The 18,595-nt window shown below is 37.0% G+C and overlaps 2 protein-coding genes across 3 annotated transcripts; both read right to left on the reverse strand.

The window, feature by feature from the left end:
* Positions 1 to 134: 134 nt before the first annotated feature.
* LOC124631041 lies at positions 135 to 1,499 on the reverse strand. Its single transcript, XM_047165146.1, has 4 exons — positions 1,232 to 1,499; positions 1,012 to 1,155; positions 520 to 751; positions 135 to 392 (listed from the first exon to the last, which is right to left on the reverse strand). The coding sequence occupies exons 1-4, from the start codon at positions 1,348 to 1,350 to the stop codon at positions 267 to 269; spliced, it is 621 nt and encodes a 206-aa protein (XP_047021102.1). The 5' UTR covers positions 1,351 to 1,499; the 3' UTR covers positions 135 to 266.
* A 695-nt stretch (positions 1,500 to 2,194) lies between these two features.
* LOC124630945 (carboxypeptidase B-like) lies at positions 2,195 to 18,064 on the reverse strand. 2 transcript variants are annotated; one of them, XM_047164989.1, is made up of 9 exons: positions 17,186 to 18,064; positions 9,196 to 9,399; positions 7,878 to 8,134; positions 7,579 to 7,788; positions 7,326 to 7,503; positions 7,034 to 7,184; positions 6,148 to 6,337; positions 3,836 to 3,982; positions 2,195 to 3,040 (listed from the first exon to the last, which is right to left on the reverse strand). In XM_047164989.1, exons 1-9 carry the CDS (start codon positions 17,841 to 17,843, stop codon positions 2,828 to 2,830), a joined length of 2,208 nt encoding a protein of 735 aa, XP_047020945.1. In that variant the 5' UTR covers positions 17,844 to 18,064; the 3' UTR covers positions 2,195 to 2,827. The 2 variants fall into 2 exon arrangements, with proteins under 2 accessions (XP_047020945.1, XP_047020944.1); XM_047164988.1 differs by having other exon boundaries at positions 17,174 to 18,064.
* Between the last annotated feature and the right edge of the window lie 531 nt (positions 18,065 to 18,595).

The raw sequence follows: 18,595 nt of genomic DNA on the forward strand, positions 1-18,595 counted from the left end.
TACATTGTATTAACACACAAGCTAATAAATAGCTTACCTTAGGGATGATAAAATATCTTATGTCATCAATTGTGATACATCTAACAAAAACTTGCGATACAAAAATAGGACTAGAAAAGTCAAAGAACTTTTTGTTAGGTTTATTTATTTATTGTAAGTCTAATCACATTTCAGTGATATTTTGAGTTTTGTTTTATTATCTAAATACTGGAGCGGACACAATTACGTTAAGGCTAGGGGAGGTAGGTGTTTTGAGCCTCATAAAACTACATTTTGTTAAGTTCCTTCAGGGACCTGGTAAACAATACGGCTAACATAGCAATTACAGCACTGCCAATTGTGCCCACCACGATTTTCTTCCTCTTGTTGTGGCCCCCAGCTTTTGTCTTCAACTAAAATAAAAAAGATTCTAAGATATAATTATTGTTTCTAACATGTAAGTATTATTTAGACTGTAACCTATTTATGATTTTCTGGACAATAAATATTAACTATTTTTTTTACTTATAAGTTAATTACCTTCAACTGTGTGTGCACAGCACTTTCCATAGAGTTCAGTATGTTGACCATTTCAGTAAGTGTTGCGAGTGCGACATTGGATGCATACTTGTCTTTGTATAACAAGCAGTCGGCTACTTTCTTTGTTTTGGTTATTACTGAGTTATTAGCAACCATGCTTAAATGTATTCTATGCAGGAGAAGTGCACTTTCTTCAAATACTTCCACTATTTCTTTAGGACCTAGATGTGCCCTGTGAAAGAAATGTAGGAAAGGTAGTGATTGAGATTTATTTTTTACCTTGTCTGCTTGTTCTTTTAATTCAGTAGTATAATGGTGCTTCTAATCTTGCTTCAACAAATGAACATAAAATTATGGCTGGGTACAAGTTTTGTCTATCTTCAACAACAACTACTATAAGTGAGCACCGCTTACTCATATTTCATAAAATTAAAATGATATACTGAATTCAGAAAACTAAACCGAAAATCTTATAGCAAGTTCATCTCTTACATGCTGACTGTAGATTCTTTATAGGCTGGAATTAATTTGGCCCTTTCAATAAGTTGTCTCCTAATTTCAGGTTCCACAATACCCAGCCTAGTTAGGTCCTCATCTGATAATTCTGTTAAGCCATATTGATCAATATTTTGTTTTCTGAAATAAGAGTAATGAGACATGAAAGAATTGCAATTAATTAAATACATAATAAAAGTATTCATAATTCTCTCACTTGAACACATCGATATATTTTTGAGCGCCTAGGCCGCATAATATTGAGCAAACGGGATCTTCAAACTTTGCTGAATCTATCCCATTGGCTTCCAATACTGTCTCTGTTTTCTGATTCATTTTTATTTTTCAAATACGAATGTCCAAATATTTTATTTGCGGCTTTGGTCTAGAGTCTAGAATATGTCAACAGGTAATTTGTGGTGCGGCCGGTATTTGCGCCCGTATATTTGCCATTGCAGTTTGCTGTCAATGAAACAAAATAAAACTTCAACGAATAAAGTCATTGTCAATTATATTTGACATAACGCTATGGTCACTGTCTATCTGACATTTTCAAATTCGTTTCATTTCACGCATGATACAAGTTTTTTGTAATAACTGCGCGTGTGTTGTGGTGTACAGATTGCTACAGATCTACTACATTGATAGTGTGCGACTTCACTATAATAATGCTATAACTTAAATATTTAAAAAAAATGAAGATTTAAAAAAATGAAAAATGAAGATGAAAGAAAGAAGTTGGGGTAAACGAGTTCTAGAGTGGAGACCGCGCCTCGGCAAACGTAGTGTAGGACGTCCTCAGGCACGGTGGAGTGATGACTTGCGCAAGACGGCTGGCAGGAGCTGGATGCGAGAAGCCGAAAATCGATCTCAGTGGCGTGCACTTGGAGAGGCCTATGTCCAGCAGTGGACTGCGATAGGCTGATGATGATGAAGATTTGGCACAAAGGTCAGAAGCCATGCCATTAAAAAAAAATATATATTAAACATATTTTTTTTTTTTTAATATTAAAAATATTTTTTTTTTTACATAAACTGTAAACCATGGACTGCGCTTCAATTTCATTGGAAGTGTCGTGACAGTAGGGTAGTAATATTCAAGAAAATTCTTAGTTTTTTTTTAAGCATAGGATGTGTCAATTAGACTTGATGCTGTATTTGAGGATAATAAAAGACAATATTCAATTCATTCTCCATTTATTTCATTTTCTACTGCAACCCATTACTATCAAGTTTATTTGTACCTTCGTCTAATCTACATCGTGTACTTGTACCACCTACTGTTACCGTTATTGCTTTCGGTAAATCAGCGACAGCCGTGATTGGAGATGGTCTTTTTTAGTAAAAAAGGTCGTCTTGCAGATGCCACAAGGCATCTTATGTCCTTAAATAAATTATTGTTTATTGTGCTTTTTTTGTCACATTAGGTATTTTTTGAACTTAAAAACTAAATTGAGCAAATCTTTTTCTTATGAGCTAATTTAATTTCGAAGGAACATACATGGATCTTAAAAATCATGTTCTGGTTAACCATTATAGATTTTTTGCATTTAAGATACGGCAGTAGTTAGTTACATTTATATCCTTTTCCATGTTTTTCTCTGTTTATCGTGAAACTGAGTGAAACGTAGTGATTTTATTCCCTTATTTGTCACTTTGTCAACGGTTTTTGTCAGTGCTTATATTATGGCAATAAATATTTACTGTTACTTTATCGAACATAAGGTTTGTTTAATTTCTATGAACGAATCTAACATCTAATTGAGCAACTAGCGAGGCGTAAACAATTTCAATTTACTTAATTTAATTTAACTTATCCTGGTGATAAGTTATCTACAATTGCTTTAACAGCTTGCCAGGTTTCCCGGGCTGTGGACACTATTTGTGAGCCCGGGAGCAAAAAGCCGTATGGCCCGAAGGAATCGCGGAGGTCCACATGGTACGAAAACTTGATGCCAGCGCGTGCCTTCGCCCAATCATGAGACATTCCTGAAGCTGGTTGTCGTATTTCAGCTGCTGTACCAACCTGCAACACGATTCACAAGCGACGACATTGGTGAGTCAAATTAATACAGAATCATTTTCTACTAAGTAGATAGCACAAAATGCGTAGGTGTCGGTAGAATTGAACAAGCTACAGGTAATGAATCTGCTACTTAAATTAGGGAGTACGTCGCGTCTAAAATAACTATTCTTTCAGCCCTTTAATTGAATAGCAGCATTCAATCACTCTAAACGTCGTTTACTTAGCCAACTTTTTGAATGCAACGCTCAGCACAAGGTACACCAATTAGATGTCGGTTAGCCAACTGGTTACCAGCTTGAGACTTATGCCCATTTTCACCAACAAATACCTAAATTTAGGGATCCCCTAAGAGCATTTACGGAACACTTATTCGTTTTCACCAAAGTTTAGATGACCCTTATACATAGGTAGTTATTTATGTCAAAATTGGGAGAGCCCTTATTCTAAGTGGCACAAGTTAGATTAAGAGATTGTTGGTGTTGGTGAAAACGGGCATTAGGCTTTCTGCTTAGTACCAAAACAAAATGATTACAATATCTTTTATCATAAGAAGTTGAATGGATGAGTATAAGTAGGTCCCTAACCGTCCCTACTTCTTATATGTATCGGCACCGAAGGGGCTTATGTGGATCACCATTACTAGATGACGAGGCGGCATTTTTTCACATTTCTTTTCTATTAAGGCTACACCACTAACAGGTTTGATTCTATTGGCTTATTTATTAGCTGTACATAAAACAATTCCACACAGTAGCGGCGGTATAACCGATCAACTTTCTATGATTAGATGCTTACTTGATACTTAGTGCCATATAGATCGGCAAGTGCGGCGGTGGCCAACTTGCCCATCTCAGTGAGGACGCCGTCGTCGGCGAACGACTCGTGCGCATGTGAGCTAGGCACCAGCCATGCTTGCGAGTATGCGTGCAACGATACGTAGACCTGTGAAGTAACATACCATTATGGCTATTAATCTTTGTAGGTTTATGGCAGATAATTGCTACACACTAAGTACTTATTTTAACACGAGTGTTTAATGTTCTCTATTTGTCGCGACACTCAATTTATGCCATGTATCTTGTATCAAAAGGTATAAGATATTCCTACCCATGAATTATTCTATTAAGATTACCTTCATCTTCATCAAGTTATTTAATTCTTAAGTAGGTAATTATGATCTTATTCGTAGTCTCGCGAATTTCTTAAGTCTGAGCCAGAGTTAGAGCAAACGTCACCGTGGACGTAGGTATATCAGCCAGATATATGGTTGGTAAGCTGGATGCATACATAAGGATGGGGCAATATTAGGTGCAATTCCCGCATGCAGTCTACGGGGCGTCAGACCGCTCCATGTATATGGAAAGATGAAGACCCTCAATAGTGAGGGAACGACGAAAAAGAAGAATGCATAGAGAGAACCCCTTTTAATTTAAGCATCAATTCACAATAATTCCAATCACTATTCTTCTGAAGTTCTTCATTGAAGGAATCAAAATATTATGTGCCATACTTGTCTCATTTGGTGACTACGAATTTTTTGTATTTCGTGCAAGAACTTTTAAGAAATCATAATATTTGAGGAGGAGTAGAGTTTCACCTACTGGTGAATCCTATGGAAAACTTAAACCGTTGCGAATCTGAATAGCGTCTCGCTTAAAATAAATCTTATTCCCGAGTCGATAGCAGTTTATAATGTCTGTTAGAAGTTGGATCTCGTGACCACAAAGTCACAGTTAAGACAGGGCCAAAGGAGTCATGCAATTTACGATAAGCATATTTGGACCTATTATTTCAAAGACAAACGATAAAGTCTGAAGAATATCTGACTTCCGTTGTTTTTAATGAGGGCATTATTTTTCTCACGATAGTAACGCTCATAAATAAAATAGGTAACCAGAAAAATAATTAGTTACCAATGTAAACTGCGTAATACTAAAGGGAAGGTGCTCTCACAATTCTTTTCATTTTTACTTAATTTAATGCATCATGCCAACCAGCCTTGCATAATGAGTAAAAGTTAGCAAGCGAAAAGATTGAACGAGATGAAACTGACACTTGTTTAGTTAAAAGGTGTCAGTCGACATGCAACTCTGATTGTTCATGGATAGATTACTGATAGACATCTGTTAGTCACTGTTACTTGTGTGGGATTATTCAGCCCAAGTTGTGGACCACATCTCGTAATTTGCGAATATCTACAATAACAGTATTTTAAGGTGTTCATTATGAAAGTGTCGTAGAAAATGTTTTGAAAGTAACGATGTGGGCAAATACCGTAGTCGTCACAATTTCCCGCGATAGACGTGCGGTCTAACTTTACGGTTTTGAACGAATGATAAATTGCTATACTTACAGGCGGTGAAAACCATTTCTGATTTCTATTCAGTGACTATAAGGTTTTGAGTGTCTGATTACTGTAACATTTTTTCATATTTACGTTTGAGTCATTTGCTGTTCACGTGGCCTATTTCAGAAATTGGATGGAAAATTATGGTGAGACTTTGAGAGTACTTAAGTGCATGATGCATGTTGTATGAACTTGGGTAAATAAACTTATGAACTAGGTACGTAGGTAACTAACCAGATGACTTTTTAAATTGTTAAGTTCGAGCACCTATTAGGAATTTAGCAATCTATAAGATCTAAAGTGAAAACGTATACTCAGAATTTCATAAACCCGGTAATTATAAGTACGTTCTAATTAGCCATTACATGAACAAAGTAAATGAGTGAATAAGTACCTATAATGACGTATATCGTTGTGTTCATCCGTCACGCGATAAAGCCCAGATAGAAAACAAGATAACTCATTTTACTCTCAGTTAATATTGGAAGATTACCCACTTTATATTAGCTGTTTAAAGTTCATAGACATTAAAATTTGTTCAGGTGAGGTCTTTGAAAACGATCAGGAAAATATGTGGGTCACGTTTGCTATTGAGCATTAATTTATTACTTACAATATAATTTACTTTGTAGTATGTTCCTTTGTGACTTTTCCAAATTTCTAACTATAAACATAGGTACCTTTACAACCTACAATTTTAGCAAGTTGTTTTGTTTGTGCCCACTTGAGACATAACGGTAAAGAAGAGCGTTGTATGTACCTTGATCTGTCCTCTATGTTCCGCTAAGAACTCGGAAACGGCTCGTGTTTCCGGTTCACTGAAGGGGTGCGGTCCGGCATAATTATCGGAGCACGGGTCCTGGGACGAGTCCTTCTCGCTCCAGTGGTAGTCCCAGTTGCGATCCGCGTCGACTCCCACACATTCTGTCTGGCCCCAGTTCCATGGAAACCTGAGCAGGAAATATTAGTAATGCTCAATCTATTATCGGTATATAGGATTAGGTAGTCAGATAAGTTGGATAGTGTGTCGACGGATCCAGGAGTATCCAACAAGTTTTTATAGTACAGGTAACAGACCCGTACATTGTTGGGAACGTGCATATAAAGGTCTAGCAAGATAAACACGTTTTATATAACTCGAAAATCATGGTTCGAGCTCACCAAATGGTTTGAAGACAAGAGATTTGTCGGCAATGTTGATAGGTATAGCTTGGACGGGCTACTTAAAGTGTTGAAGCTGACTTTGAAAGCCAAAAAACATCATTAGTATCTACCATTTCCAAAAGTTATGATTAATTAATATTTTTCTTTTATTTAAAAGTAGCCCATTAGTGAGACGTTGCAACTACTTTTTTATCATGGTAAGTGGTTACAGTCGCCGTCGCCAATAGTGTATCGACGCTTTCAAAAATCAACTTTTTCTGTTACTTTTTGTACGTTCCAAAATGAAGGCATACCCGATTGGGGATTTATAAATAACAGTGCTTAGATTTCAATTCGTGTTAGGTCGTTACCATGCCAAAAATAAGGGGCATTGCTCATATAAAACGATTTACCAGAAGCAAACCACGTATGTCAGGTCAAGTCGTTTCGTGAATGTGTGAATCGGCATTTTCCCGCAATGGTAGTTCGCTCAAATTACTTACCATCCTACGTAGTAATCGTCGGAATGGTCGGGCAGCCGTGAACGTGTTTTCCTCCAGAGCCGGTCGTGAGTGTGCGAGTGCTCGTAACCGTCTGGGTTCAACACCGGCATGATGTAGAAGTCAGATTGCTTGAGCATCTCATAATCCGCGCCTATTCGTACAAAAATAAGTTAGTCAAATACTACCAAGGAAATAGTTACCTTATTATTAGGATGATCATCATTACGACTTGGATTTTAAATTTTCGAAGACTTTCCTAAAAATATATTTCTTGAATCTTGTTAATTCTTACCTAGGCCCTTTTCTCCTTCAACGAGTGCGTGTATCATCCACGTAGCGACGGCTGGTGCTATCCACTCGCGCGCATGTGAACCGCCGTCTATCCACACTGCAGGCTTCATGCGCGAACGCAGTTTCCACTTCTTCTTCTCTTTCCCCTTTACTGCTGTGTCATTGCCTGCTAGAGAAATCTGAAAATTATAAGTCTCATTTGCCAATGTTTTTGTTATTGTTTACTTATAAAATCTCTTCAGATTTCAATTTACCTTTACTGCCACAAGTGGTAATCCTTCCGATGACCGACCCAGAGGTATGAGTTCCACTAAATCAGAATGAGAGTGCTGTAGATACTCTAGATACCGCAGGATGTCTGCATATCGGTGATACCTTCTCCAGGTCATGGGGTGACCACGTAATTGTTCCAATTCAAGCCTTTGTTTCTTTGACAATCGTGGATTCTCGTACGTAATAGCTTTCTATGGAAAAAAATATAGTAGTTAAAATATAATCATCCAAGTATAATAATTTTCTCACAAATGACCAACGGGAGGCCAAAACTTTATACCTGCAAATCCCAAATTACAACATCGAAGTCAATATTATTGGATTTGAGATGATCTTTGACGTCTCCGAGGAGGTCGGGCGGTACAAGTAAGTCAGTGGAGCCGTTGAGAGAGGGCGACGTCCACCACATAAGCCCGGAGCCCTGGGCCTCCTCCTGCAGGTCCAGCATCTCGTGCACCTTCCACTGCACGTCGGGGTATGTTCTTATTAACTGGAAACCTTTGTAGTTCTTCTTAAGAGGCTTCTTTGCAGATTTTTCTAGAGCACGACACAAAGCGCCAATTAGAACATTTTTGGCAAGTCAGCCGCAAACAAATAAAAATAGTGAGAAAGTTGAAATATGAAAAACAGTGTCTCTAGAAAGTCGCAAATACCATTGCTGCATGGTGACAAACTTGTGACGTTTGAAACTGGTAGGTAAATGGATCAATTGTTTTCAAGCCCTGTTTTTACACTAAACGGTATTCTCAGAAAGTTTAACTGTAGACATTCAAGATAATATGATCGGGTAAAGTAAACCGAGGATTTAAAAGAAATAGCTTACAATTAACTTCATTTTTATGGTAATTTTAAATTTATAACGAGATAGAAGCGGGGAACAAAGCAGGCGGAACAAACAACCAAATATCGATTGAGACAACCAATTTAAGCTTCTGATGTACCTAGTCGTGAAGCGCGACAAAATGTCGGTCAATAATAATTATTTTTTAGTTATACCTTATTCCTTTTTTTGCCTAAATAGAAATTTAAGAGACTGAATTTTTAACGGTGCTTAATATTAATAAATTAGGTAAATTGTTAGAAATAGACCGAGTGACGTGCGTCCCTGTCGCATAAAAAAATCTAGTATTTTAGACGGATACGAAAAAACATGGAAATTGTCTCGTAAAAGTTCTCAATTTAAGATTTTTAATGCTGTGAAAGTATTATATTTGTTCTAATCATAAATTTAACTCAGTAGGATACATATATACATAGTTCCGTAGTACAACATGATAGTTATGCTTTCATTGAGATTAACTAATGCTGAGAAAGTGTTAACTTATGAATATGATGCGCTATCGTTGGTTTATTACATAAACGGCTCGTAAAACGACTTTTTACTATTTAATTGAAGAATAAACTTAAATAACACAACAACAACAACTTTTAATTATTGTTGTGTAATCAAACTATCACTATTTTTGTAGTTCAATGGTGAGTTACTTCATTTAACTTTATAGTTATGACAACCGAACCATTTATTGTCAAATGGCCGATTTGTCCAATGCAACTGAGTCTTAGTTTTTTCTAGTAAAGATTTCTTCATTGTCACTTACTTATGGTAACATCACTGGCCACGTACGTGCCATCATTCTCTTCAGTATCCAGCAGAGTCTGGAACCAGCTGCTCGGAGCAGTAGTCAGGGGCCGAGGACTGGTTGTGACAGGCTTCTTAGGCGCCGCGTCATCAGAAAACCAGCTCCCGTCGAACCACGACGACTTAGATTCCATTATCCATTTGTATATCGACGAAAAAAAACCTGCGAAGGACAATATTTTAATGATATTTCGGAGTTCGAATTAATAAGTTGAAAAGTGATGTCGTTTTGATCAGGTATTTCATGATTTATTGCATTGTAGATTTAAGAATATGTACAAAAAAATATAAAAAAACACTAAAAAATGTCAAGAGCGTCTGAACTTGCTTTATAAAAACGTACTCAGAATTAATAGTATTTTATTGATGTTGCAACATAACTGACGTAGTTGTTTGAACTGGGAAATAAGCTTAGTTTACAAATAAGTATTGATCCCGCGAGCTATGGTCAACGTATGTATGTAATTATGTCCAGTTGCATGGAACTGCTCAATAATTCAGTAGTTGTTATCGGAAGCTTAGTCCAGTAGTTACTACATTTAAGGAGAAACTTTTTTATGTTAGTGGGGCAAGAGTATCGAGCGAGAGCTGGATCCCGGGTAGGTACGTGTGAGGCGCGCGGGGCTCTTGCAAGTCTACACTATGTGACAACTTCCTCAAGTATGTTCCGAGTCCCGAGTTACTGACTAATTACACCACATGCCTGATACCCATATGTTGGATACTAGCTTTGTGTTTCAGTGTTATTCTCACGTGTGCTTAAATTCGGTCGTCATGACTCAGAATTGCGACAAACCTATCCTAAAAAGACAAAGGTAATTATTAGAAGAGAAAGAGGTATTCCGATTACATTTTGTACAATGTTCTTGAAGATTCTTAAAATAAATGTAAAATCAGATAGCCTTTAAGAAATGGCTTTTATACCTGTTATGGATTGCGAAGTTAAGTTCAGATTAATTAGCGAGAAAGCAATAAACAAGAAATCAACGCTAATCTTTTACATAAATCTAGTTTTATATCTTTGTTAAATGTTCCATTTTAAATTATTTAAGCATGTATATTCCTAACGTTGATTGGCAATGTCATTTTATGTCTGATCTGGCTTCGAACAGCCTGACTGCGGCCCAAGTTCACCTACAACATAAACTTCGGTTTTTCTGGAAACAATTTTTTACTTAGAAAATTGAACGTAAACGTTGACTGTATTTTAATTGCTGTGAATGAAACTATGTATCATCAAATAGCCTGTATGTTTCATCTCTCTAATTAGTGGTTCAAACGGTCACATTTCATTAGTGCTTTCATACTTAATTAAAATACCGGCAGTACATTCTTGGCGATAAAATAATCATGCCTGAGCCTGCTATCATTGTTAATTCTATTTTTAGACAAATTCTTAGTAATAAGCTGAAAGTTTACATTAGAACCTTAAAATAGTGAAATTAATTTGAACACCCTAAAATTACCGTATAATGCTGGAAACAAAAAATGTTTCACACAGCTACAACTTTTCCTAACACCATCTTACTTAGCGCGGTGAATACGGGCAAATCCATTTGGATTGGTGGAGAGACCTTTGTCTAGCCACGGACGTATTTTTTCTGTGATGACGTCGTACAATCATCGTCCGAGCCTTTTTCCCAATCATGTTGCTTCCAGTCTAACCGGATTCAGCTGAGTACCAGTGCTTTACAAGGAGCGACTGCCTATCTGACCTCCTCAACCCAGTTACCCGGGCAACCCGATACCCCCTGGTTTAGACTGGTGTCAGACTTACTGGCTTCTGACTACCCGTAACGACTGCCAAGGATGTTCAATGACAGCCGGGACCTGCAGTTAAACGTGCCATCCGAAACACAGTCAATGGTGTCTAAGATATACTTAGAAAGTACATACAAACTTAGAAAAGTTGCATTGGTACTTGCCTGACCTGGGATCGAACCCGCGCCCTCATACTTGAGAGGTTGGTCCTTTACCCACTAGGCCACCACGACTTTGTTTTTTTTTTTTGATGACGTCGTACAAAATAAATGAAAATGTTTAAGGCTTATTCTTTCTAATAAAGACAGTTGGGACAAAGTAGATGATATAAACTACCTAGCTGCTAAAGTTAATAACCGTATCGCAGTTTTCAACGCCAGTCTAAACGAGAACTCATTGTTACGGCTTAATTATCAAGCACACTTTAACCAACATTGGGATAGGCTTAGCTGTATGGTTCTTGTATCGAAGATCTATATTAAGTGTATCCGAGAATCGTTTTTGGTACCAGTGATCTAAATTACTAAAACGGGAATGCTTGCATTTTAAGGAAATATGGCTTCTTTCCATGGTTACCTTTCCTCGCTATATTAAACCTCGCAAATTTTCCCAACTACCAAAAATTATTGTTCATTTTTGGCATTCATGCGTAAGTGTGCAATTAATAGTGTTTATAAGGTACTTACCGTACCTCATCTTCCAAAGGGAAAAACAGATAAAGGAGGTATCTCGCGATATCATTAGATTTGTCTCGGTAACCCTATGTCTTAGGAAGATGAAAAATAAAAAATATACATAGTTTCTTGGCTGTGAAGATGTCGTAAAACCGAATGACGCTAAGTCTAATTTGACCTCATGGACAGTTATGGCGGTTGTCTTCTTTTATTGCCGAAGAAACTTAACTTATGTATCTAGACTATGTGTTTTAAATACATATCCATTTTAAGTGGTCGATAGGATCCCACATAAAAGAAAATATAAAGTCAAACGCGCTTTCTATTGGACTTTTTTTGACTACGCCTTCTAAACTTGTTTTTTTTTTTATACATAAAATTATTAAAATACTATTTAGCTTACGATAGGCGGTTTTAGTTTAAATGTTTTAGCGGATTTGACTGGCCAACAGGCACTTAAACGTGTAGTAAAAATACGCCTAGTTTTTGTACCTAACGGCATCATCGTTGGCCATCAGATTAAAAATATTGGCATGGAGTTTTTGAATTCAAACAGTATTAAAGCTGTTTAAATAATTGTTTGAAATGTCCTCTTTTACGTTCGTGAAAGTAATCTGTGAAGGGAATGAAGTAATTTTCTTAATCACTATAATAGCGCTAGTGAATCATGCATTCTGTGCGTGGTCTGTCCCCGCGTGCTCTAGGCACTCGTTGCACCTTTGTTTGGCACCTCAAAGTATACGTTTCATAGCATTGTCTCATAAGGACAGAGCCTGAATATAACAATCGGAAAAATTATTTATGTAAATGCGACATAGAGGCACACTTGGTACAATATTTCTTAACTCTTGTAAATATTTTTAAGTAAAATAGAATCGTTTTTTAACGTCTGCTGTTTGTGGAAAGATTTGAATGTTTTTTGCTGAAAATCGATTAGAAAAACACGTTAATTGTAAGGAAGTTTATTCGCTATTTAATTGCGTTCAAAGCCATACCATATAATACTGAGAAGTAAGTAGGTATAAGTATTATGTATCGTCAAATCTCCCAGAAGAAACGATAGCGATGATAGTTCATATACTAAAATTCTTAAATGCTTAATGATTCTTCTGATCGCATTCGAAATCGAATTTCCGATTGCATACGAGTGCTTAAAGTCATTATTCATAATAAGATCAAGTTTAACAGCTATTCAACATAAAACAGATAGAACATTAATAAATCATTTTCTTTCCTGTTTTTAACCGACTTCCCAAAAAGGAGGAGGTTCTCAATTCGGCCGGTATGTTTTTTTTTTTTTTCTATATATGTACATCCATTACTCCGAGGTTTATAGACCGATTTACGTGATTCTTTTTTTGTTCAACGCGGAATAGCTGCCAGTTGGTCCCATAGTCATCAGGTCAGGATCTGATGATGGAAACCCTGAGAAATCGAGGGCAACTTTCGAAAGTGGTAAGCATACATAGGGTTCAACATTAACACTCATATGTATGCCTGATAGCACTATTCAACAGTGAAGGTCTGGAGCTGACCTGATGATGTAGACCAGAGAAGGTCGAGAGAACTCGACATCTGAGTCTGTAAACTACGGCGTGTTTGGGCTTATATTATTCGTATTGACGAGACCTTTGCAACAGTGAAGGTTTGGAGCTGACCTGATGATGGAGACCAGAGAAGGTCAAGGGAGCTCGATAACTGAAAATGAAAACTACCTCGTGTTTGGGCTTATATTCTTCGTATCAATGAGAACTTTCCAGTCATGTGGATAGTGACAGGTCATTGCACTATCTATAAGGTCACTAATAGGTCTATTCGTTTCACTGAAAAGCTCAAAATAAAAAACTTTTTTACAAAAAAATATAACCGACTTCCCAAAACACTAAAAACCAAAAAAAAAAACTTTTAGGTGCATTGGCCTAGAAGTCGGTGGCAAAATTAACTGTGGGACATCCATTAGACATATTTTTTTGTAAAAAAGTTTTTTATAAATCCTCCAGTTCTTTAACTAGAACATTCTTGAATATTAATATTGCTATGATGACTTTCTGGCTTATAAATGCTCACCCTGACTAACAAAATATATATTGTTGCTGGGATTCTCACTGCAGAAAGTTTTAATAACAATTGCATTAGCAGTTTCAAAGTATTTTTGTGTATGGTTTATCTGCGTATCTCTTTTTGAGGTGACCAGTGCATTGAAATAAGTAATGGCTTTTTGATATTTTACCAGCGCCAGTCAGAGCTTTCACCTTAAGGGATAATACACAATGACAAACTGCGGACAAAAGTACTCTGAAACCGGCCATCAATAATCCTTAACCATTAATTTTTTGAACCACGACATCGTCCATAAGAACTTTCTTTTGAAAACCTGAATTCAAACTGAGCAGCACTACATTCACGATAACAAAGTACTTAATTTATCTGTGTATTGATCAGATCTAGTAGGGTCATTTGGTGATTTTCCATTATAATACAGGCATGTATTTTATTCTATAAAAAAGCTCAAAGTCCTTGAAGAAAACTACACGTGTTACGCAATTAAAACTTTAATAATTAGGTATGTGATTAAGATCCCATCAAACATAAGCCCTGTCAAGGAAACGCTTATCAGCGCAGTCAATTTCGTTTTTGAGAAATTGCAGGACATGTTAATTTATATTTTTACAAGTTGATCCGATAATAACAGTTATGTCATTTTGAAGACACACTTCTGAGCGTTTATTTCTAATCGTGAAAAAACCAATCTTTACCCTTAAAACCTCCCCGACTTCCCAAGCTCAGATCACCCGTACATTATTTTTCCTATAATTGCTTTTATATTCCCTTCCCTTTGTAGTGTGTTTCATCTTGCTTTAATAAAATTTCAAGTGTTTTTTTTTTGCAATTAGCAAAGGCACTGGACTGTAGACTATTTTCACTCAAATCGATTGTACAATAATTGTAGTTGTCAGATCTGAATCACATCCTTATCCTAAGGGAAACCGATTTTCATCAACTCCCAAAAGCGCTAGATATATGCAACGTATTTTATTATATTAGAATATTATAGAAAAAGCTATCTAATTCCAATACACGTGCAAAAAGTTATAATATAAACCTAAATCATAATATAAGTCGTGTATATATCGTTTTTGTCTATATGGCATTCTTGTTTCTCATTGCTATTATTAAAAGAAGCACATTCTTTATAGAATAATTAACAAAAATCGAATAAATCTGATAGATACGTACAAAAAATGTTAAGCGCAAAATAGTTTTATTATTGACTCACGATAAAGAGGACAATATTTACTGTATGTAAGTACCTGCATCAGACACTACCGATAGTAAACTTAATGCTTTGATTATGCACAAATGCATCTTGATGAATAGGATCTATAATACCTACTATTTTTCCCGTTGAGCTCATTTTTTTTTCTTTATACATCAAATGGCAAAACTGGTACTCATATGGGTTTTCCCTATCAGGGGTTGCAGCAATGTTTTGGCCCTCCAATATTTCTTACTGCTTCTATTGTGAGGAAAATATCTAGTTTCTTTCAAAATAAACGTAACTACAGTATTTTACGCAGACAGGTGTATGATGTCGTAAAACAATTTTAAGAAACGCTCAGACATCATGCAAGAAGATGTGATGTAGACATTATGCTGTCAAAATTTTATATTTGAGTTCCTTACAAAATACATTCTCATAGACATTCCACGGATGCCCAGGTTTTTCAACAGACGCTTTGAACTATCCCAAATGACCAGCTAGCCGCAACCGGTAGGTCATAGTGACCTAACTTAACCCTACAGGCATAGGTACCTACCTACTGATCACACTATAACATAGTAAGGAATCTGTGCTATAACTGTAGTGAAGTCAGTCAGGATTCGGTTAGTCTGAAATACTGGATACAGATAGTAATTTCTAGTACGTTCCGAATCTGCTAGTCTACTTATAAACTTTTATTTCAGGCTTGGTGAAAACATTGTAACAAATAAGTATGTTATTTATCTTGAGAGTTTTCACCTCATAGGGGCGCTACGGTCAACCGTGGGTCATCTTTGATATTAAAGTCTCGGTTTCATTTTATCCGATTAATGTCCTAGAATGTTGGAACAAAAGATCTTTTTTCTATGCTACTGCCGAGTCTAAAACTTTTATGATATGTTGTTAAAGTCACAGAATCAATGTTTTTTAAATCGAGCAATATGAAAGAAAGTTCTACATTATTTATAACATAAAGTATGTTAGCATCAGGGAAAACCATAGAGCAATTTAATGTTAAATGTTTCTACTGTGTAGCGGTTTAACATGAGGTTTCCCGAAGTCAGTTTTGTCCTTTGTAACTACTTACCTATAAATAAATACTAAGTATCGTATTATACTAAGTAGTGAATACTGAAATATTCTTTATCTGGAAATTAAATCGATTCACGTCGAGAAGGCTTCATTTAAAGCAGTGGTTCTTAACCGATGGTCCGCGGACCACAGGTGGTCCCTGTAGGCGTTCCAAGTGGTCCGCGAAGCTTTGCTTCGCGACGTTGCTATCCGTCTTACGTATATATAATCCATCTTTGTCCAACAGAAAAAAATGTATGTATGAGTCTTAAAAATATTTAAAATTTGCCGCTCACTTCGCTCGCGTATTCAGAAACTGTATGCCCTCGTTTTTGCATTTGTCAATAAACAAAAAGTTAAGTACGTTTGGGCTACATTTTATGTCCGTACGAGTACGAAAAAATTTCGCGCTCGCTTCGCTCGCGCATTTGTAACTACATAAGCATGTGTATATCTTTCTTTGCATTTACTTACCTACAAAAGAATAGAGTACTTGCGTTTTGTAAACTTAAATTCTTTATCAATGAATCATCAATTTAGGCAAACCAATTTGGTGGTCCCCGGCAAGACAAACTTTTGGTAAAATGGTCCCTCATAACAAAAGGGTTAATAACCACTGATTTAAAGCTTAAGTACTTTATACTTATTAGGTTAAATTAATAATAGACCAAAACATGTTTTAAGATACAAATAGTGCATTAATTAGAAAGCACAAGGAAAACAAATAGGTACCTACAATATCTAAATATCAAACAGCATTTTTCTGTCTTAGTGAGTCGCAATGATTCGCTTCCTCGTCTCGCCTGCGATTTTGTAATGATGGTTTCGGATACTGCTCAACATTTTTAGACAATTCTATCTGTTTTTGGTCATGGTTAGCGCTTTTAGTATCATTAGGTATAATTACATGGAAGTTTCTTCCAGCATCATCCGAATCAAAAGTGTAATTAACTGAACTTGTATGGGCACTTTCAATCACATCGCATAGGTATTTTCTTTTTAGTAAACCGTATTATGATGTCTATCTAAAGTACTTACCTCAACATTTTTGATCAATATGTTAGTACTGCGTTTTTTTATACGTATTTAGCTTTATTTATGCGTGACATTTGAATTAAGAGTATAGGTATATCTAAAGAAACTGAGTAATTAGATCAAAAGTGACCTACCTAAAAACCAACCTGATTTCGCTGGCTTCTCGGGAACCTTCTTTAATTTATTTTCTTCGAAAAATGACGTTAACCATCCTGTATTTTTGGGTGGGCATGTAGTTTTCTTTGGTGACTTGGTTGCTTTAGTATTTCGTCGCATCGGCCGCGTCGTGGTCCGTCGCGTGGTGGAGGCCGGTCGTCGTGTAGTGTTCGGCCGCCGGCTTGGTCGTCGTGTGGTGCTCGGCCGCCGGGTCGACGCCGGACGTCTGGTGATGGGCCGAGCCACCTGCTCCATCTCCGGAGATTCCATCAACACATATTGGTCTCCTATTTGAAGAACTGGCATTCCTGTCACTGCATTGGGCTTCACTATTGGTGGTTTAGATATAAAATTTGTATGACTTTCTATATTAATATTAGTTGTCTTAATTACTTTTTTGTCTTCACCTTTAGAGTTTTTCATAGTCACGTTCACTTTGGGGATTTTCCCCTTGAGTAACACTTTAGCACTGAGGGTGGTTGTGCGCCTTTGCGGCGCAGGAGTGGTTTCGTAAGAGTCTTCGTATTCGTCCCACACGGAAAAAGGGTCCATTGATTCGGAGTCGGAGATGTCTGCGGAGTGTGTCGGCGGGTGGCGGGCGGCCGCGGCGCACGCCAGCAGCATCAGCAGCGCCAGGCGACGCGCCATGTGTCGAGCGTGTGCGCATGGCGAGGTGCGCGCGCACTGTAAGTCCTGCGGCCAGCGGCGCAGTCGGCCGGACCACCTTCCCTGCCACTGTTATTATGCGTCGATGTCGCTTTCAACGCGCCCGCCACCACTAGGTCAGCACACTCGCGATGCCCGCCTGAGCTATCTACGTGCCTGCTTCCCCGATACGTTTTAAGTCCAACTTAGCTATTTTAACAATATTTTTTATACTTTTCCTTGTAAATTATAAACAAACATTGGGAATTTTTGATTGATTAGGTACAAGTACCGATTTGTGCCACTAGATTATTAATCTTCTTTCAAAATACTCTAACCAAAATGGTTCTAATCAATTATAATAGCAACATGAAAAGTCCCTTTGTAAAGTTGTTACTTATAATTTGCCCCATAGCCTTGCTAGCCATGACACGATCATTACAGACGTGCAAAATCAATAAGATTTCTAGTTTGTTCAATGAAAGTTACGAACGCAGCTGGCGTATCAAAGTGGCGAGCAAAGTCAACATCAAATTATATTGTTTGGTATTAAAACATATGATTTAATTTCCATCGTTTATCATCACATATGACTAGACAATGCGTGAAATGTAGTTCAAACTTCACGGTTCGTTACACGGCACGCGTGACGCGTGCGCACCTAAGGGGTGTCTACTCCATACCACGCGCATTTCACTCGGATATGTTCCATAATTCCATTGTACTATTTGAAACTACTATATCCGTCAAGCTTT

This window comes from Helicoverpa zea, chromosome 6 (assembly GCF_022581195.2).
Source record: "Helicoverpa zea isolate HzStark_Cry1AcR chromosome 6, ilHelZeax1.1, whole genome shotgun sequence".
Taxonomy (NCBI): domain Eukaryota; kingdom Metazoa; phylum Arthropoda; class Insecta; order Lepidoptera; family Noctuidae; genus Helicoverpa; species Helicoverpa zea.